The sequence below is a fragment of the Vombatus ursinus genome, unplaced genomic scaffold (assembly GCF_900497805.2).
Source record: "Vombatus ursinus unplaced genomic scaffold, bare-nosed wombat genome assembly UNPS02000749.1, whole genome shotgun sequence".
Taxonomy (NCBI): Eukaryota; Metazoa; Chordata; class Mammalia; order Diprotodontia; family Vombatidae; genus Vombatus; species Vombatus ursinus.
Window position 1 is genome coordinate 12,379,033 of NW_020940527.1, and position 22,010 is coordinate 12,401,042.

At 34.1% G+C, this 22,010-nt stretch overlaps 1 protein-coding gene across 1 annotated transcript in view; it reads left to right on the forward strand.

The window, feature by feature from the left end:
- Nucleotides 1-22,010, forward strand: part of CSGALNACT2 (chondroitin sulfate N-acetylgalactosaminyltransferase 2) — a 44,017-nt gene that overhangs the window by 3,367 nt on the left and 18,640 nt on the right. Inside the window, exons 2-4 of the mRNA XM_027860069.1 lie at nt 4,551-4,694; nt 14,292-14,388; nt 15,104-16,057. Coding sequence (XP_027715870.1) covers nt 15,397-16,057 — 661 coding nt within the window. The 5' untranslated portion in view covers nt 4,551-4,694; nt 14,292-14,388; nt 15,104-15,396. The remainder of the gene's footprint in view (nt 1-4,550; nt 4,695-14,291; nt 14,389-15,103; nt 16,058-22,010) is intronic.

Consider the following 22,010-nt stretch of genomic DNA (forward strand, 5'->3'; position numbering starts at 1 on the left):
CTTTCTTTCTTTCTTTCTTTCTTTCTTTCTTTCTTTCTTTCTTTCTTCCTTCCTTTCTTTTGTTCTTTCTTTCTTTCTTTTTTCTTCTTCCTTCCTTCTTTCCTCTTTTTCTTGTTCCCTTCCCTTTCTTTCCTTCATTTTATTTTTTTTTTTTTGGGTAGAGATTGAGGTTGGTAATGGAGATAGTATTTGTGATTAAACTGAACCAAGAAAAAGAGGAGAAAGGTTTAATGTATGGTAGTAATTGTTAGGGACTGTAATATTAGGAAATGGGTGGAGTAACCCAACTGGTATTCATCAAGATTAGATAGATTAAACTTCCCAAATTATTTCAGCCAATTGGAGTTCAGCATAAAAGCAGTTGCTTAATATTTTGTCAAAAATGAATTGACTCGAGGCAGCTAGGTGGCGCAGTGGATAGAGTGCCAGCCCTGGAGTCAGGAGGACCTGAGGTCAAATTTGGCCTCACACACATACTCACTAGCTGTGTGACCCTGGGTAAGTCACTTAACCCCAGTTGCCTTGCAAAAATAAAATGAATTGACTGGTGCTCTTGGTCTAGTGGAGGAGTGGGAAACCTGCAGCCTTGAGGCCACATGTGGCCTTCTAGTTCCTTGAGTACAACCTTTTGACTGAGTCCAAGTTTTACAGAACATATCCTTTTATTAAGGAGATTTGTTCTATAAAGTTTAGATTTAGTCAAAGGGCCACACTTAAGGACCTAGAGGGCCACATGTGGCCTTGAGGCCACAGGTTCCCCACCCTGGTCTAGTACCTTGTTACACCTATGTTATAAAAGCATCACTAGGGTTGGCTGGCAGATATTAGTAGAAACTAAGCATTAACTTTCTGAGATGATGATGATGCAGTGAGAGATTGCAGAGGAGCCAGGCTCTTCATTCCCCTCTCAAAAATAACAAACATAGAAGAGACAAACAGTAGCCAAAAATAAACATAAGAATATTAAAAATTTGTTGTTGTTTTTAAGTCATTTCACTTGTGTCTGATTCTTCATGCCCCTGCTTGGGGTTTTCATGGTAAAGATACTGAAGTAGTTTGCCATTTCTTTTTCCAGCTCATTTTGCAGATGAGGAAACTGAGGCAAACAGGGATAAGTGACTTGCTCAGGGTCATACAGCTAGTGTCTGAGGTTGGATTTGAACTTAGGTCTTTCTGACTCCAAGCCTGGCTGTTCTACCCATTGGGCCACCTAGCTGCCTATTAAAACCTACTAAAAAAGAAAATAAGGCAAAGAAAAGGTCAGATACAATAAAACAAAAATCCTATGGAATATGTGAAACATAGGCGAAAGTACGTGCAAAGAAAAATGGTGTAAGGTGTCTTGAGATGTCCTGAAATAGATAAATGACACATTAAAAAAAATAAGAATAATTAACACTGACAAAAATATCCTAAGAGGAAATAAAGGATAAACTTAAAATTATTAGGAAAAATTAAATATATGCAATTAAAAGATATTAAGAAATATTAGGAAAAAATAATAGGGAAAATGACAAATATGAAGATTACAATATTAGATCTGAAAATATAAAAAATCAATAGCAGAGTTGTTGAGCAAGTGAAAAAACAAGATTAGAAAATAACACATAGAGAGTTTAAAACCACCTGCAACCGAAAGACAGATCTGGTGTTATTTCAGAGTATTTAGAAGAATCTGGGCACTCTGTTAGGATAAATTATTCAAGAACAGTTACCAAAACTTTTTTTTTTAATGCCAACAGTTTACAAGTAGCAAAAAACCAAAAACTTACAGAGTGGCTAACATTTTTATTTTGGGCTTGCAAAATATATTCTATAAATTCTTTTTTTATTGTTATAAGAGACCTGTAAAAGCTTTCAGGAATTTACAGATTAGGAAACTCAGCATCAGAGAAGTTAAGTGACTTGCCCATGGTCACAAGTGTAAGATTCTAGATTTGAATGTAGGTCTTCCTCATTCCAAGTCCAGCACTCTTTCCATTTTATCAGGCCTGCACAACTTGCAACCCGCAGGTGCTTATGGAGTGCTGCTTGTAGCACACCAAAGAATTTCTGGCGGGCCTTCGAAAAATGCAGAGGAAAACATCCTGTGTATGTAAGGGAAAGGTGCTCAAGGGCCACCCATAAGTTGCCTGAAGACAGCAAGTTGTGCAGGCCAGTGTTATACCATACAAGTATTATAACTGTACAAGCGTTGTAAATGCAAGGTATTCAACAACAATTCGGCAGTAATTTAGTAAGCCCCTGTTAGATAAGATAAGTTTAGATAAAATATAGGTGCTGGCCTCATTGCTCCTATGGTATGGTAGAGGGATGACACACTTCCATAGATGTGAGCATTTCTTACACCAATTCAGGTTGTAACTTGGTCATGCCTTTTTGCCTAAGTTATTACATACATCCTTCATTTGCAGTTTATAGTATTTCTTGAATATCAATGCAACATTCCGAGTGTTCTATTACCCTTCACTCTAGCAAAAAGATCAAGCTGTATCCTTTTTTAAAAATCATATGTGTCCTTTGTCTTTTATGCAACTTTTCGTTCACTAAATCATTATTGGAAATCTGTTGTGGTGTAGTTACAGCCTCTGTTTTTCCTGTTCTCTTGGAGTTATCTAAAATTTTCATTCTAAGATTCTGGCATTCTATGATTCTCAGTCACATAGCATTACTGGAATAATATTGCTTTTTTAAGCTATGGGCTTTTGTGGCAGGGAATAGGTTGGGATCTTAAAAAATGCTGTATAATTTCCTAAGTGCAGGGTACTTCATTATCTTCCCATTCAATTGAGAACCCAGCTCATCATTCATCTGCAGTGGTTATCCAGGATATGTTTACTGGTTGGATTAACTCAATGAGCTACCATGTTACAATCTAGACAATAGCTTGTTTTCCTCTATGTGATTTTTCCTGTGTGTCTTCCTAGTCCAATCTCTTTTTTGAGTGGTCATTGATCTAATTGAGACCTAATTGACCTAATATATACTTCAAATCACTAATAAGAGAAGTAAAAATCGAAACAACCGAGTGTTCACTTCACAATCAGCAAATTGGCAAATGTTACAAATAATGAGAATAGTCAGAATTGGTAAGACTGATAGAGATTGATAGACACGCAAACACAGCTGTAAATTGGCCCAACCATTTTGGAAAGCAATTTGGATTAATGATAAGAAAATGAATAAAATGACGTGTGACTCAGAGATTCTTATGTCTAGGTATATGTACAGAGGAAGTAAAAGAGAAAAAAATGGTCCCATAATATACTCATTATTCATAGCAGCCCTTTTTGCTCTGGTAACAGAGAATCAGGAAAAAAGTAAAGATCCTTCATTGGGAATGGCTAACCAAATTATAGTACAGGGATATATTGGACTGTTGTTGTACGGTAAGAATGAGAGAGATGCAGCATTCCTAGAAGAAAAGTAAGAACCAAGAAAACATATGGACTGACTACACTATAAAATATTGTACAAAATAGGGAAACTAAGCAGCAGTGGAAATGAAAAGAACCAAAAACAATATGCAGATACATGATGACTTCAACAATATATATGGAACAAACCAAAAACAAAAAAACCAAAGCCCTGTAGTTATAATGGCCAAACTTGGCCCTGAAGAAGAATTTTGAAAGAATGCACATCCTCCTTGTAGAACTGGGGGATCGTTTGTATGGAACATTGTATAATATTGTGAGAGTTGATGAGTTTTGCTAAGTTACTTTTTTTCTTTTACATTTTTTATGCTTTTTGGGTGGAAAATATGTGGGGGATATATTTGGAAGTGAAGGCGATAGAAAAACCAAATGTAAAAAAAAAAAGAAAAAAATGTTTTAAAAACTTTTTTTTAAAAGGAGAGAAGCAAAAGTCTTATAATATTCAAGGACAATGGTTCCCAGTGTGTTTTGTCCTTGAACCTTGTTTAGCAACAACAAAAAAGTGTTGTGAACTCCCAGAGTAATTTAAGGTTCCCAGTGTGTTTTGTCCTTGAACCTTGTTTAGCAACAACAAAAAAGTGTTGTGAACTCCCAGAGTAATTTAATATAGTACTCATGATATTTTTTTAGATTCATTCATTAAGTGCTTACAGTGATTACTACAGTGATCGCTTTTGTTAAATACTGCTCCAAATTAAAACTTGTATTCCGTAATTATAGTTATTAAATATAAAACTTACCCAGTTGATGAAAATGAATATGTAGTCATGATATAAAATATTTACTTTTCTGTTGGCTAATTACAAGTGCTGCATTAAATGTTAAATATATGTAAAATTCAATTGCATTTATTGCTTTATTTTTAATAATATTTATATAAAAACTAACCTTTATAAGGAAAGAATTTCTTCTAATATGACTGTCTTCCCTTCTACCACTGAAAATCAGCTACACTCTCACAGATACTCTACTGACCTGTGTTATAAAAAGTTTATTTGAAAATTTGCTAGATGGAAGAATAGTAACATAAACAGAGGTTAAGTTTAAATCAAAAAACAGCCTTAATTTTGCAATGAGAAGCAACATGGGTTTTTTTTTTTTTTTTTTTTACAGAACATTTGTGGTGGTTCACGATGGTTTCAAGATGGCTTGTAATGTGCATGCCCAGAAATTCTGATTTTCAAGCAGCATGATATTCGCTCTGAAAGACTGCACATATTCTTAACATCTTGATCACTTGATTACGCAGATGATGAGGTATGATTACAGGGTAACAGAGGAGAATGAGGGAGCTACTCCAGTGTAGGTTACATAATGCAAATGAGGGTATATGTGTCTGACAATCCGTTGGGAATCAGTTTGCATTCAGATGTTGAACCCTTGTGGCAGTTTGGAAACAATTTGATGACAGGATGAGAAACTGCTAGAACATGTTGTATTTAGTCAGAAGTGGTCGAGATTTGATATAATTGCTTCACAGGCACTAAAAGTGTTGTGCATTAAGATCAGGATAATTTTGAATCAATGCAGGAAGAAACTTATGATGCTTTAAAACCCGTACTTGCTTGTTGTCACAGAGGAAAAGTATATCTGTTTATCTAACTTAATTGATTCTCATGCTAAGCTTTCTACAGGCTCATTTTCCCTTCCACTGATGTGTGTGGGGTGTATGTGTGTGTGTGTGTGTGTGTTAGTGAGGTAATATTACTTCTGTAATATTTCACCTTTATTCTCTGAAATATTTTGTAAATGATCTTGTATTCTAGGCCTATATTACCCTTGGAAAGATGGAAATTCAATTAAAAAAAAGATTTTTTTTAAAAGCATTTGATAAAACTAGATCTGAACAAATTATTTGCTTCTTAATCACCCCAGATAAAAGAAATAGAAGAAATACATTGATCTCAAAGGCAGGCTAGGTAGAGACAGTTTAAAGATTATAGGTGTCCTAGAAGAATGTGACAAATAAAAAAACCTGATCACCGTAATGCAAAAAATAATACAAGAAAACTGTTGAGAACTTTTGAACACAAAACAAAGTGTAAATAAAAAGAATCCACAGATAGCCTTTAGAAACAACCCCTATGCTGCAAACTCCCAGCTGCATAGTGGTTAAATTTAACTGTTCCAATAACACCAAATTCTATAAACAACCAGAAGAAAGATCTTCAAATATAAAGGAAAAGAAAATTTAAATGACAACACTATTTTGCAACCACAAGAAACCACAGGAGAGAATGGAATAATATGTTCTAATGAATAAAGGAACTTAAGATGTAGCCCAACTTACAAACTTGAGCCTAACTATTAATGAAAAAAGATGGAAATTCACTAAAAAATATTTTTTAAAGCGCTTGATAAAACTAGACCTGAACAACAAAAAAATAAAAATAGAGACAATGAATTGTGAAGAGAATGAAGGAAAGAAATTTTTTTTTTGGAAAAAGGCACAGAAAGTGAAATTTAAAAACTAACAAAATGAGTGGAAGGGGGATTCTACCTGACTACTTAATTGAGACAAAAAAGAGAGAAAGAATTAACTTGATCAAAGCAAGAAAGAAAAAGGAACTAAGGAGCAAAACTTCAAAACCAGGGAAAGTTAGTTTTCTAGTCTTGTATTGAGGTACAAGAAGACACTTGTAATAGCACGGTAGTGACAGGAGATTTCAGTACCACTCTCAGATATATCTGGTAGATAAAAGAGAAATTATAGAACTGAACAAATCCTGCAGAACAAGAGCTAAAAGACTTCTGGTGGCTTTTATGTAAGACTGCTAAAGAATACACTTATTTCTCAGCATAACATTGAATGTTACAAAAATTTAGCGTTTATTTACAGAGAAATTGCAAACAAAGTAAGCGTGAAAGAGGAGATATTAAATAGAAAAGAAATAGATAAATTGGAAATTAAAAACCCTATAGAAATAATAAACTAAAAACTGGGCTCTTTGAAAAGACTTCTCAAGTGGTTAAATCTTTTAAGCAATATGATTAAAGAGATTATGACAAAAAAACAAATGAATAAAATAACAAATGAGCATAGTGAAGTTACAACAAAACCAAAAGAAATATAAAGAATAATCAGGTGCTAATATGCAGTTATATGCTAGCAACACTGAAAACACAAAAGAAATGGAGAAATATCTTCAAAAATATAAAATACAGAATAACAGAAGGCCAAATAGAGATCTTACTTCATTTTCAGGAAAGAAAATAGAGCTACCAAAAAAGAAATCTGGTCTTGATAGATTTATATTCTGTCAAACCTTTAAAAACAGTTAATACCCACGCTACACAAATATCCTCAAAAATTGAGGAAGCCCTGCGCCAGAATGATTTTATGAGACAATATAGTCCTAATACCTATACAAGGAAAAGATAAAACACAGGAGAACTATTGATCAATATCATTAATGAATATTTATCCAAATGTTTTAAATAAAACAACATCAAACAAACTGTAGTGATTTGTCCAAGAAATAATTTTGACTAAGCTGGGTTAAAAAATACTCTTTAAAAAAATGAAGAATAACTTAAATAGAGGAATATTCAGTGCTCATACCAATATAATAAAAATTATGATGTTACTAAAGTTAACTTATGGTTTTTAATGCTATTCCAAACAAATTATCAAAAGGATACTTTATAGAACTTGATAAAATAAGAACAGATTTCATTTGGAGAAATAAAATATCTAGAATATCAAGGGAAATAATAAAAAGAGGTAGGGACAAAGGGGAACAGCACTTCTGGATCTCAGACTTTATTGTAAGGGAGTAGTCATCAAAATTATCTACTATTGGTTAAAAAAAATAGAGAGGTAAATCTATGGAATAACCCTAGACAAAGAGAATCAGTAAAATACTGGGGAAACTGGAAAGTTGTCTGGCAGAAATTAAGGTTAGATTAATACTTTACACCATATTCTATGATATGTTGTAAGTAGTGTGTGGCTTTAGTATTAAAAAAAATCATGTTATAAAATCATTAGAAGAGAAGCATACCATATACCTCTCACAGCTATGAGTAGGAGATGTATTTTTTTTTTAGGCAATTGGGGTTAAGTGACTTGCCCAGGGTCACACAGCTAGTAAGTGTCAAGTATTTGGTCTGAGGCTAGATTTGAACTCAGGTCCTCCTGACTTCAGGGCCGGTGCTCTATCCACTGTGCTACCTAGCTGCCCCTAGGAGATGTATTCTGAACCCAACAAGGAGTAGAGGCAATTATAAAAGATAATATAAATATCTTCAATATCTATGCATGAAAGTGAAAAGCTTCTAAACAAACAAAATTAATGAACCTTGGTTGGGAAGTTGTTGAATGGGGAAGAAAATCTTTGTATAAAATTTCTCTGATAAGGATTTGGGTGTATCCAAGACATACATATAATTAACAGAATTGTCATCATCATATTAGTGATTTGGAACATTATTTCATATGGTTGTTAATAGTTTGCAGGTGATTGATTAGAATTATGCAAATGAAATAACTAAAATGTCCATATCCTTTGACCCAGATATTCTGTTACTAGGCACATACCCTAAAGAGATCATTGATAAGAAGGTCCCCATATACACCCAAATATTTTTAGCAGTATTTTTTGTGATAGCAAAGTATCGACATCTACTTTGTTTCCAATCTTTTGGGAAATAGCTAAACAAATTGTGGTACATGAATGAAATGGAGTATTAACTATGTTGTAAGAAATCATGAGATGAGTATAGAGAAGCCGGAAAAGCTACACGTGAATTGTTGCAGAGTAAAGTAAGTAGAGCTAAGAAAATCCTCTACATAATGACAAGGAAAAGAATAACCCCCCCAAAATATCAAAAGTTAATGTTACAAAATTATTTTTTGCCTTTTTTTTCTTTCAAGTGAGCAATCGGGGTAAAGTGACTTGCCCAGGGTCACACAGCTAGTAAGTGTCAAGTGTCTGAGGCCAGATTTGAACTCAGGTCCTCCAGACTCCAAGGCCGGAGCTCTATCCAATGTGCCAATTAGCTGCCCCTGTTTTTTTTTTTAATTTTTTTTTTTGGTTACAAAATTATAAAAACCAAACATGACTCAAAAAGATATGAGACAACATCTACCCTCATCCCTTGGAAGAGGTGGGAGGACACACCGATATTGTACATTGTACATATTTTCAGACTTTTTCCTTGTATTGATCAGTTATACTGATTTTTTTTCCTCTTTGTTTACATTCTTCCTTTTTGTCTGTTAAAAATATTACTTGTTACAAGAAATGGCTCTCTGAGAGAAGGGAGAGGAGAAAGACAGTGGGAAATTGTGGTGATGTATAGAAAACAAAAGACATTAATAAAAAGCTATTTTACAAAATAAAGAAAAGGGAATAGGGTTAATGTATTATGCTTATCCATTTCCCATTTTTCTGCATCTTTGAGTTGAATTGGAGCTTTTCTAACTAACTACATGTAGTGTTGTCTTTTCTTCTTTCTTCTTTTTTCTAATTTGGTATTGATTGTTAACTGTACAGAGAAAACTTAATTCTGAATTGACATATCTGTAAGCAGTCATTTCTTACCTCTTATTTTAGAAAGTCATTTTTGTTTTCAAAAATTTTTAGAGTACTTGGCATGTTCAGCATTCTCCTTGAAGGAAGTATTCATGATATATAGGCATGAAGTTTTTGAGTGCTTCCAGGATAAGCCTTTGAACCTTTCATTTCTTAATCCCTAAGCATTTTTTTTTTCCAGCATACTTTCTATTTTCTCCTTTGTTAGCCCCCTTTTGTATATCATCTTTCCCCTTTAGATTTTAAGTTCCTGGAGGGCAAGGATTGTGTTTCTTACTTGTTTCCCTAGTGCTTTATACAGTGCTTGGCACATAGTAAGTACTTAATAAATGTTTATTGAGTTAAATTGAATTATCTACATTCAGACTGACACCACCAAACAGCAAGGCCTGTGTTGATTTAGTTGTAGGATTTTATTATATTTTTCATAGAATTTCTCAGCATTATCCTTTATAGAAAATATTGATACATAAGCACTGGCCACTTGGAATGACTCTTACATCTTGATTGTACTTTTCATTCATGGTTCAGTTTAAATGCCATGTCCTTTATGAAATGGTCACTGACCATTCCTGTTCATTCACAGTGATCTTTTTTTGTCCCAGTAGCATGTATTGTGTGTGCCATGTATTTGGTACTTATTGCCTTAATTTTAATTTTTTCTCATGTATTTCCATGTGCCTTTTTCACAAAGTATTTAGTGTTTCTTGATCATAATGGTGGTACTGGTGCTTGCCTAGCCTGTGTTTCCTACTCTCTGACTTGGTAATTAGTTATAGTTCAGTTTCACACTGCTCCTTTAAGGGCTTTGAAGTGGTAGGGTCAACAACTTGAGGGTATCAGCTACAAAGAAGTGAGGAAAGGTTTGAGGAATTATGAAGATCTTAAAATTGATAAAATGGAATTCTCTAGACTACAGTATCACATTCTGAGCTGGAAAGGGCTTTTGGGGTCTACCACTCCCCCCCTCCCTGAATTTTACAAATGAAGAAACAAACTTTACTTTTCTATGGTCTCACAGGTAGTATGTGATAGTCAGAATTTGAACCTAGGTCCTTTGACTCCAAGTTTGACACTCCTTCCACAGTACCAAACTACCTCTTTTCAAATGAAGGGAGAGGAGGGGGTAGAGGTCTGTATATCAAGTTGTACTCAAGTTCCTCTCCATTTCTGGTGTTTGAAATTTAGCTATTTGAAAGGTGCTATCATATGTGATTAGAGTAGATAATTTGTACTGGACTGACAACCATCAGTAGCACCATTTACTAGGTAAAAAATACCTAAAATAAAAATTAGAGATTTTCTTAATGTTGTCAGAAGATAACACAATTTTTTTGAACAAGTCACAAAACAAATACTTAGACATGGACTTCAGATTTAACCATCTTTTAACCAATACTAGCTACCCTGTCTGAAACATGGCTAACAATTTTTGGAGTACATCTGGAAGTTGTTTATGAAAAGAATGAAGGAAAATTTCTAATACTAGGGACCTTTAGTAAAACCATAGATGATTTTTCTTAAATTTTAAAATGTCATTTCTCCCTGTTTTAATTATGTGTAAGTTGAAATATTGTTTAGGTAGAACAGGATAAACCTGCTGTAGTCAAATTTCTCTCATTTGCATAATTATTTCTTAAAATATCTAGAGTTAATGTGAAGTACCATTACAGGGTTATTCCAGCATTTTTACTTGGCATTAAAATTTTTCCAGCTACTGCTTTTTCATTTTTCTGTTTTACAGCCCCTTTCATTTTTATCTTTTTCTAAGGATTTTAGTATGTGACAAAGTAAAGTTTTAAGTTTAAAAAAAAAGGAAAAAATCAAAATTTTCTCCTGTTTATTTATACTCAATGAGTCAACAAATTTTTGTTGAGCAACATATAGTAGATGTTTAAAGGAATATACATTTACACAAAAGAAAAGTTAAATTGAGTTGATTATTTTTATACAGAGAATTACACCTATTGAATTAGATACCACTTTTATTAGATTATGTTAACGTAGTACAACCTTAGAAGAACCTGTAATCTTAGTTTAAAAAATTGTTCTTTGGGGGAAAAAAGTACTTTTAGTAAGATTGAGAAAAACTTTTAATTTTCAAATTTCTCTCCACCTTTTGAGGCCTCCAGTTTTTAAAAGATAATTTTATTTTCTATCCGTTTAAGGATTTTAATGAACATTTTTGTAAAAGTTTTTAATATTATTTTCATACTTGTGCATTTGTGGCTATTTTTACTAATTCATATAAAAGAAATACATTAATGAGCTTAAATTTGATTTTTGAGTAATTCATTAAGAATTTTCTGTATTTAAATTTTGTGGTGATAATGGAAAAGGATTTTAAAGAATTTTAAGTTCACATATTTTTAATCATATATATATTCTGTATGGATACCTTCTCTTAAACCAACTTGTCTAAAGATAATAAGACTAGTGAAAATTCTTTAGTTCTTTCCTGCCTCTTACTGAGCTTCTATTGTATTAGTTGCTTGAATAATACACAGGATTATATGTCATAACTAAGATAAAGTTGTTATATCAAGTGTTTACATGTTAAGGCTGAGCAGAAAAGAATTAAACTTATAAAAGGATCAGTCTTATGGAATTTGCTACCTTTGGTGTTCTAGTCCTCTTTCAGTATTCTTGGGTAAAAGGATGGGACACAAGACCTTCCAAAGTATTTTAAACTTTGAATTCTTTCTTATTGGTATTAGTTACTGATTTAGAAAGGGTCATGTGAATTTTAATTGTCTTTGACACTGAATATCCAGCTAAATTTGATTTTTATTCCTTAAAAAAAAATCCACTCACCTCTGTTTGAGTAAAGCTTCAAAGAGGAAAAAAAAAATCTGTTGCTCAAGAATTTTGACACGTTTAGAATTATCTCTGAACCATGCCTTTGAGTCTACATTAAAAAGAATGATAAGAATTGAATCTATAGGTCAGGAAAGAAAACAGTCTCATTGAGGTATTGTTTATGTTCCTAGAAGTAGCTGAGGATTTTAGTTGTGAAAACAAACAGCTTTCTGGGACACAGCCAAACTGTTCTTTCCCCCTGAGGGACTGGATAAAGTAAGTACTTGAATTGAAATCTGCTTTATAGAAACTACATGACTGTCTGATTGAAATGCATAGTCCCAGAGATTACATCAATGTGGAAGTGGTTGTTCTGGCTATAAACAGAGTTTTAGTGAAGACAACTTACTGGAAAAATATTTGAGTGGAATTTATGAAACTGCACAACAGGAATTTCACGTCTTATGCCTTTCTTATACTAATCAGAGTTGGACAGTGCTCCAATCTATACCTGAACATGATCCCATGTACAACATGCCTGAAAAGTGACCATTCGTCCTTTGCTTGAAGCACTTTTATGTGCAGAAACCCACTACTTCCCAAGGTGGCCATTTCCATTTCTGTATAGCTCCCATTGCTAAGAAGTTTTCTCATTCATCCAGCTACTATCATCTTCTACTCTTAATTTCTCCCTATTTCTTGTTGTTCTGTCATCTGGAGCCACACAAGACAAGTCTCAGAAACTTGAAGGCTTTTATCACGTTCATCCTAAGTCTTCTCTTTTCTAGGCCAAACATCTCCATCCTCATCACCATCATCTGATCTTCCTGTGGCATGATTTTAAGGTCCTTCACAATCCTGTTTATCTTTCTTTGGATGCTTTCCAGCTTACCAGTGTCATTCCAAAATATGTTTCCTTAAATTTGGTGTTTATATAGCATCATTTCTTGAACTGAAAAACGTGGATTTTTTTCAGTCATGGGTTATCATGAAATAGGGAAACCACAAAGAAAAGAGTTTGGGGCAAAGAAGTTAGATTTGGAGCTTTTGAGGTCACCTGTACATAGACAAAATTTACTTATGTAACAACACTAACAAATGGGCATTAATGATTAAGAATTTGTCATGTAGGATCCTAGTGATGAACCTCCTTTGCAGTGTAGTGTATTGGATAGAGTTCCAGGCCCGGAATCAGGAAGACCTGAGTTCAGATTTGGCCTTGGACACTTGCTGTCACCCTGGGTAAGTCACTAAACCTGGTTTGCCTTGGTTTCCTCATCTGTAGATGGAAATAGCAAACCACTAGTATCTTTGCCAAGAAAACCCCAAATAGGGTCATGAAGAGTCAGACATGACTGAAAATGACTAACCAACAACAGCAAGAACCATTTCTTGTCACTGGCATAGCTTTAAAGAGCCCGGGGTCACCTCCGTGCCACAGTGAGGCAACAGAGTAGAACCTGTGTGGGGAAATGCTTTAGTTCTACTCAAAAATCAAATTAGATGTAAGGAAAAAATTGGGTGTTAGGCAAAGACTAAGAGATTTCCAAATGTAATTGAGAGTTAACTTTATCAGGTTGCTTCATTAGAGTAATAAATGGTTAAGGCTGGTAAAGTCTTTAGTATTTGCTATTTAAAAATCTCAAAGGTTTAATTTCATCTTAATGAGTTTTCCTCAAAGACACACAGTGTAATGTATTCCTAATTTATCAATCATATAAGTGACATTATAGTAGATAAGGGCCTGAATGTTTAGAATTTCACTGTAGAAGTTCTCTTCCAATTAGATATCTTCATTTGCCTCTTGCAGTCATAGAAGAAGTAGAAACAATAGAAGACTGAGTTACAAGTTAGGCTGGCAGTTTCTCACACCCTTCCTCTGCTTTACCCTCCACCCTCCACTTCTAATAGTCACTATTCAGTAAGGTAGTAGTCAGCAAGATAGTATTTTTTTTTTTTTTTTGGCTAGGCGGTGAGGTTAAGTGACTTACCCAGAGTCACACAGCTAGTTAGTGTCAAGTGTTTGAAGTTAGATTTGAACTCAGGTCCTTCTTACTCAGGGCCAGTGTTCTATCCACTGTGCAACCTAGCCCTTTCCTAAATTCAACTTTCTTCATCCTTAGAAAAAGAGGGGGCAGTTTTCTGATTTAGAAAATGGTACCAATAAAAGAATTAGGGATCATTTCCATTTAGAAATAGGGATACCTTTATTTGAAATAGGTTTTATATGGAGTTAATGGGAATTAATAGAGAAGCTTTTATGTCCTAAGTACTTGATTGAAAATTTTCAGTTTTGCTCTTTAGACAATTTTGATCGAAATCATTCCAAACTTGAAGGAAAATTGTTGCCATATAACACAGTGGAAAAAATTATGTGATCTTATAACCAAATAATGTAGTAATCATGTTGAGGTCTTTGGATGTTAAAATTTCCTTAATGTGATTTCCAGATGTCTGTATCCTTTGTACTTCTAATGTACAATTTACTTTTTTCCCTTTTTTCCCATTTAACTTTAAGGTTTCTGCAGTTTGCCGGTTTGAACTATAGAAGCTGATGGAACTTGAATATAAAATACTTGATTTGGTTTTGCTGAAGAAAGATACTACACTATCCAGTAAGAAACCATGATAAATATTTAGATTACATCTTAAGTGAGATAATAAGGAAAATAGTTTTTAAAAGATTAACTCTAAAAACTGTTATTAGTCATAGTTGGGGAATCAGATATCTTAGGTTATTGAGTATTCTAAGTTATTAATAGAGTTATATGAACTATACAAGGGTTACTAATTTTCAAAGAACAAGAATATACTAAAAGGCACTTAGTAAAAGTCTACTGATATAATTTAATATTTAATTAATTAAAATACATCTTAGGATCTTCTAGTATATTGGTGTTAGATAAAAATGGGGGCCACTAAACATATATAATGATTCCTGTGGGTTGCATATTGACTTAGAAAACCACATATTAACATTATGCTCTGTTGTACTTTTATTTATTTTGTTAAATATTTTCCAATTACATTTTAATTTGGTTTTGGCTATACTCAGGACTGTTGCAGGCCAAATATTTGCCCCTCTGTTCTAGTATCTTGGAGTTATCATTATGAATACCAGTTATAATCATGATGTAGAGAATTGGAAATGTTAATTATTAAAATTTGTTAAAATGCCAAATGATAGTTTGCTATTTTTGTGAAGTACATTTGATTGCCTAATTTCCTCTTTACTTAATAAATATTTGCTCCTACTGCTGATTGTTATGTTTAATGGTTTCAAAATATTGTATTTTGAAACTAAATTTTTTATTTTAATTTTTGTTACAGGCAAATCATTACCCATATAATGGATTTTATCTGACTTGCTAAATCATATTGCATTCTCTTTCTTGGACTTTGTGGTAACAGACAGTACAGGAAATGTTCTTTTAATCTTACTGCATCTACAAACAATAATTACTAATGCATAAAGATAATTTTTTGAGCTACAGTAGAACTAACATTTGCATCCTTTATAAGAATCCTGGTTTTATTCATCTGAAAGATTTTAATGATAATGTTTCTCTAAAGTATGAACAAGAAAAGAACTTGTAGCATTGAGAAACTGTCTATTGATAAGAATGCCCAGAAGAGGTTTAATGCTTCAAGCCAGGACCCGTTGGCTACTCTTGGGTCTTGCGCTGCTATGTATTTTGATATTATTTATGTACCTTCTTGAGTGTGCTCCACAGACTGATGGCAATGCCTCTCTTCCTGGCATCATTGGAGAGAATTATGGTAAAGAGTACTACCAGGCTCTCCTACAAGAACAAGAAGAGCATTATCAAACTAGGGCATCTAGCCTGAAACGTCAGATTGCCCAACTCAAGCAAGAATTACAGGAGATGAGTGAGAAAATGAGATCACTGCAAGAAAAAAAGAACACTAGAGCAAATGGTATGGGTTATCAAGGCACCAAAGAACAAATACCTAGTGATCTTTTGGAGTTTCTTCATTCTCAAATTGACAAAGCTGAGGTAGGCATAGGAGCTAAACTACCTAGTGAATATGGTGTCATCCCCTTCGAAAGTTTTACCTTAATGAAAGTCTTCCAATTGGAGATGGGTCTCACTCGACACCCAGAGGAAAAGCCTGTTAGAAAAGACAAGAGAGATGAGTTGGTAGAAGTTATTGAGGCTGGCCTGGAAGTTATTAATAATCCTGATGAAGAAGATGATCAAGAAGATGAAGATGGACCAGTTGGAGAAAAACAATTATTTAATGAAAACGATTTTGTAGAAGGTATTGTAAAAATTTATTTGGTTTGTAATCAGTTTGGTTTTTTATCTGTAATGTTCAAGTAATAATGTTTTATGTTGCTAATATAAATCATTAAGCAGTGACATAGCAGTGACATAGTTCTTTTGCATCAACAATGATACACTTAGATATTTCAAGTCATAAAAGTATATTAAGTAAGTAGAAGCTGATTTTTTTGTCAGTATGGGAAAATATATATTATGAATTCAGGAACCTTACTGAAAATTGAATATTACTTTGTATGGTTTTAAAAATATATATGAACTCTAGCATAAGGTAACAAGAGTCAAGAATGCCAGCATCTAAGCTTAGTTCTGAATTACAACATGGTCTTGGGAAAACTTTTAATCATTATCTGTTTTACAATGTGCACAATGGAAATGTCCATATATCTTTACATGGATTATTTAATATTTGCAAAAAGTTTTCAGATTTAATAACATAAATTATGTAACTTCCTTTTTTCCCCAATGGCCAAATACAGAATAACATTTTTATGCATCAAGTAATCTTGACACACTGTATTTTTTGTAATAAAATTATTAGCTCTCAATTCAATATTTTAAATTTTTTTTAATGTTACAATGCAGTAATACAATACTTAAAGTTAGAGGCAGCAAGAATGAAGCCAAAAAGAGCACTATACTGAGAATCAGACCTGGATTTGTTTTCCAACAGTGTCACTAATTTTTGACTTTAAGGAAGTCACTTATTTTGTTTTTTCATTTATAAACTGAGGAGGTTGAATTGAATGATCTCTTAAGAATTCTTTAAGCTCTGACATTTTGGGATTTATAATGGTAGTCATGACTTTCAGGATAAGTCTCTGATGACAAAGACTACATCTGCCGTGGTACTTAGCACTTTTTTTTTCCATGTAATACATTCAGTAAACATTCGGTCAAAATTCATCTTCATCTGAGAGACAATGTGGACTGAGATGAGGAGTTGATTTCTAGTACGAGCTCTATCATTAGTGAGGTGGGAGATGTTGAGTCAATCATTTTACCTCTCTGGGTCTTAGTTTCCTTTTCTATAAAATAGAGATTTTTAACTGCTTTTGTTTCTGGGCACTTTGGCAGTCAGGCAAAGACTGTGGGTCCCTTCACAGAAAACTTTTTGTTGCCTCCATTTATAATTGAATGAAATGCTAAATTTCAGTTAGAGATGAGTAAAAGTTCTTTTCCCATTGCAATTCAAGGATCTCCCTGAAGTCTAGGGTCCATGGGACCCACATTAAAGGCCCCTCCTGTAAAATGAAGGGGCTGGAATAATCCCTTGGTCATTTTCTAAATGTAAGATTCTGTGACAGAGTAGCAATACACATTGCTCTCTGGTTGTTGTGTTTTGTGTTCTGCTGGGAAACTCCTCAGACCAGAATTTAGGAGCTGTAGATTTGAATCCCAGCTCTGCCTTGTGATGTGACCTGGAGCAAGAGTGGCTCCCAGTCTGGAATGCTGAGTCAGCAGTCCTCTGAGTTTTGACTTTCTTCTCTTTAGCTGGACTCAGAGAACTTGATTTCTAAGACTTCTAGCTTCAGAGGTCTATGAACTTAGAGAAGGAGGTTATAGGATCTTTAAATTTCAGAGTTGGAAGCAACGTTAGAGATGTAGCTCCCTTGTTTTCCAGATGAAGAAACTAAAGGCCAAGAAGTTAAATGACTTGCTGCGAGAAGTCACATGGGTAGTAAAGAGGTAGCTATCTGTTTGGTATTGGAGTGAGTGAATTATCCACCTCACTGTAAGTAATTCATAAAATTTTTAAAACCAATTCTTCTAGACATCCTTTTAATATATGCTTCATAAATTTAGAACTCGAACAAGCTTGATGGTTATCTTGTCCAAATGAAACCTAGAGGTATAAAAATGAGTTGCCCTGGCAGCATTTGAACCCATATCCCTTGACTAAAAATTTAGTACTTTTTTTTCCAATGTATACACTCTATTAGAAAACAGGTCTACTGACTCCCAGTCCAGTGTTCTTCCTTAATAAGCAATATACTCAATAACAGTTTACAGGGATGCAGAACCTGCAGACTCAAGGCCACATGTGTCCCTCTAGGGGCCTTGAGTATGGCCCTTTGACTGAATCCAAATTTCATATAACAAATCCTCTTAATAAAAAGGATTTGTTCTGTAAAACCTGAGCTCAGTCAACAGGGCATACCCAAGGACCTAGAAGGTCACATGTGGCCTTGAGGCTGCAAGTTCCCCACCCCTGAACATTTTTGTGATGATCCAGGGTGATTATTATGAACATTGTTTATTATATTTTACTGTATGCCCATAGACGTTATTACATAGAGCCATCTGTCCCCTTCATTAAATGTCCCTGGACTAAACAGTGTCCTGATTAACGTTTTAATCATCTCTTCCTGGTGTAGTGGAAAGAGCACTGACCTTGTTATAGGCCCTGAGTTTGAATCCTGCCTTTGCCACTTATTGAATGGCATTGAGCAAGTCACTTAACTTTGATAGCCCTGCTTACCCATTATCAAATGAGGAAAAGAGTTGAACTAAATGACTTCACCTGTTTACTGGTGTTTTTTTATCGTGTCTCTCAGTGAGTTCTTTCTTTCTCCCTTTCTCATTTGCTATCTATAGCTTCAGCTATTTGCCTGACTCCTTTTGTGGTCCTGGAATCCTTACCTAAGGCAGAGAAGGTTATCAGTGCAATTCAAATAACTGACTATGGTACATAAAATTAAGTCAGATCTGTTCTGTTTGAGAAAGGAAGGGACTTTCTCATCTGAAATAAAGTGATAGCTTGGGTTCTGGCTTTGTTGAAACACTTTTTTCAGTGGGGTAGGGGGCAGATGACAAGGGGTTAGGCATGCTGGTCCTTGGAGACTATCACAGCTTCTAGACTGAAATCATCAAACTTTCAATACCCAAATAAGTGGTGTAACTAACTAAACAAAATTCTGGTTTTTTCCAGTGTTTCTGACCCCTCTCCCTTTGTTTTTATGGAAGGTCATTAAAAGCAGGAGCTGTATCTACCTTATTTTCCTTCGTATATTCCCTGCTGCCTGTCTTAGCACATTACAGTACAAAACTATATGTAAATAATTGTATTTAAAGAGAAAAGATAATCTTACTTTTTGAAAATTTTCAAAATATTCCCCTAGGAAAAGTTATTAAAGAAATAAATGGTTCAAAATGTTGATGGCTTTACCTGTTTTTCTTCCCTTACTTGAGTTCAAATGGAGAAGCCATTTCTGGTGTGTTTTGAGAAATTTAATAAAGGCCTACTGTTTAAATTCCATAGTTCATTCCAAGATTTCATCATGAAAGGAAATCTTGAAAATTTTACCTGGTTCTTCAAAATAATTTCAGGGAGAAACATTGCTATTAAAAAAAAGTAGGGGCAGGGCAGCTAGGTGGCGAAGTGGATAGATCTCCAGCCTCGAAGTCAAGAGGATCTGAGTTCAAATGTGACCTCAGACCTCAGATGCTTAGTATGTGTGTGACCCCGGGCAAGTCACGTAACCCCATTACCTAGCCAGAAAAAAAAATAGGGGTGGTGCTCTAAATTTTATATGGAGGACACACTAGGTATCTTGGCAACAAAGTATTCAGCTTCTAAAACTTTTATTACCTAGTGCCTGTCTTTTGATTTTTCTTCGGTATAGATTTCTTCATGGTGATTGGATATGGCTTTTTGAGTAAATGCTTAATTAAATAGCCTTGCAGATTGTTTCCAGAAAATCTACCAGCCCTCATTATTCTAATCAGTTTCAGCAACACTTAGCTGTGTGCCAGGGATCCTATCTCTGAGGGTGATGAATATCAGTATAAAGTAACAGTACTCAGTTTCAGGCATGTTACATTTTTAATGAAAATTCTTGATGTTGTAGTCTTCGCACTCTATCCCCTCAGCCTCCCACATTTTCACTTTTTCTAATAAGGCAGCTGTATAGTCTTCATTATTGACCTTGAGTATTGGCTGATTTGGAAGTTGTTTTAACTCTTATCGGTTTGATACTTTTTTATGTTTTTGGTGATGGAAACTGTTAGATGGGAAGGTACTCTTACTTGCTAAGTTTTGTGTGTGTGTGTGTTTGTGTGTGTTTGTGTGTGTGTGTGTGTGAGAGACAGAGATAGAGACAGAGAAAGAGAGAGAGAGAGACAGAGAGAGAGAGAGTGAGAGAGAGAGAGAAGGGTGCTTTTGGTATATTGGAGGCAATCTGTTACCCCTTAGATGGGGTAATTAGGAGTTGCTTCCTTTTTTTCTCTAGAATACTATAATTATACAAAATTAATCCATTGTTCAAAAAACCAATCTGACTATACAAGTAGACCTTGTCTTTTCTTTCTAATTAAAATTAAGACATTTTCTTCCCCTCTCTGGCATACTTAGGAAATTGTAAACACAACTGCTGTACTATTATAAGATAGAATTATATATTTTCACAAACAGGTGCTGAGGAAATGGAAGGTTTTGTGGTATTAAAAAAATCCAGATATTGTATATCAAGAATAACAAAAGGAGTTTGTATCTTTATCTTTCATTGGAGTTAGTACATACAAGCTTGAATAAAATTGGTGGGGTTTTTTTGTTATCTTCATAAGTCATCCTCTAGTGTTAGAAAGATTTAAAAGGTGAACATTTGCTTTTATGGTATGCAATTAATTTCTCTTTCAAGCACTAGCGTGCTTAAATTGTAACTATGTTTAGTTAGATTATATGGATTAGCTCACATAATTATTAGAGTAACTAGGTACTAGAAATTCAGTGCTGCTGGTATTACTTCTTAAGAATACTATTTTTAAAAAATCAGTAGAAATCTCCACAAAGAAAGGAAGGCTAATCTTGGTGTTAATAGTTTACAATTCTACAGCAAGACTGTATAAATTTGAATTTTGTATATGTTCATGTATTTTAGGCCTTGTACATATATTAATTTGATTTAGATTTATCTTTAGTGTTTCAATTGATTTCAATTGATTTCAGGTACTTGTAATTCTTCCTATGAAAGAGACTTTTTAAGAATTGTATTTCATAGGTGTGGACTATAAATATCAATGAGGCAAAGATTGCTGTAGCAAGTGTTTTGAACAGTTTTTTTGAAACTCATTACATAGGTGTATATACACACATCAATGAAATGCATCATACATCATTTAAAGACAAGCTAACTCAAAATAGTTTTTGGTAATAAAAATGAATTATTAGAGATTTAAGGAAACTCAGAATTTGAATTTGACCAATAATTATATGGTGATAACAAGGATTTATGCATGTAAAACATCCTTATTCAGAGGACTAATTCACATTTACCTATTCCTGTCAACTATTAAAAACTCAATTTCTAATCTGCTTTTGATGGTAAGAGTAGTAGGTAAGAGAGGGGGAGAGTAGTTGGAGTATTTGGGAGGAGAGATTTGCTGTGGCACCTAAAGGTCTCTGGTATTGATACTTAAATGGATCCATGATGCTCTCAGTGTAGACAACTACCACACTGGTACAGATTGAAACCCATATCTGACTTCTCATACTGTGTCATTTTCATCCAGATCCTTTCATGGAGAATCTATTCAATGTGCTGAAGGCTTTCTTCTTGGTCTTTTGATATTTCATGGCTACCAGTGTAACACTTGGACTATCCAGCCACATGCCTTCACATTATGTCACCTCTGTTTCTAGTAATATACATCTTCAGAGCTGGCTTTTGTACCATTTCTTGAACATAGCATTGTCATGAATAATTTGCTGCAGCCTATTTTCACTCACCGTCTATCTTTGTATTGCTACTTGGGTTACCTGTAATTCTGATTCTCCCAAGATTGAGTTGTTCCATTGTGTTGTCCCAGGTATCATTGAGAGATGTTGAAATTTAAGAAAAAGAGATGCATTTCAGTGTCAGGGAATAGCTTGATATACCAAAAGTGTAACTAACTCATTTGCCTCTTCCTATTCAAATCTGGAATGTCCA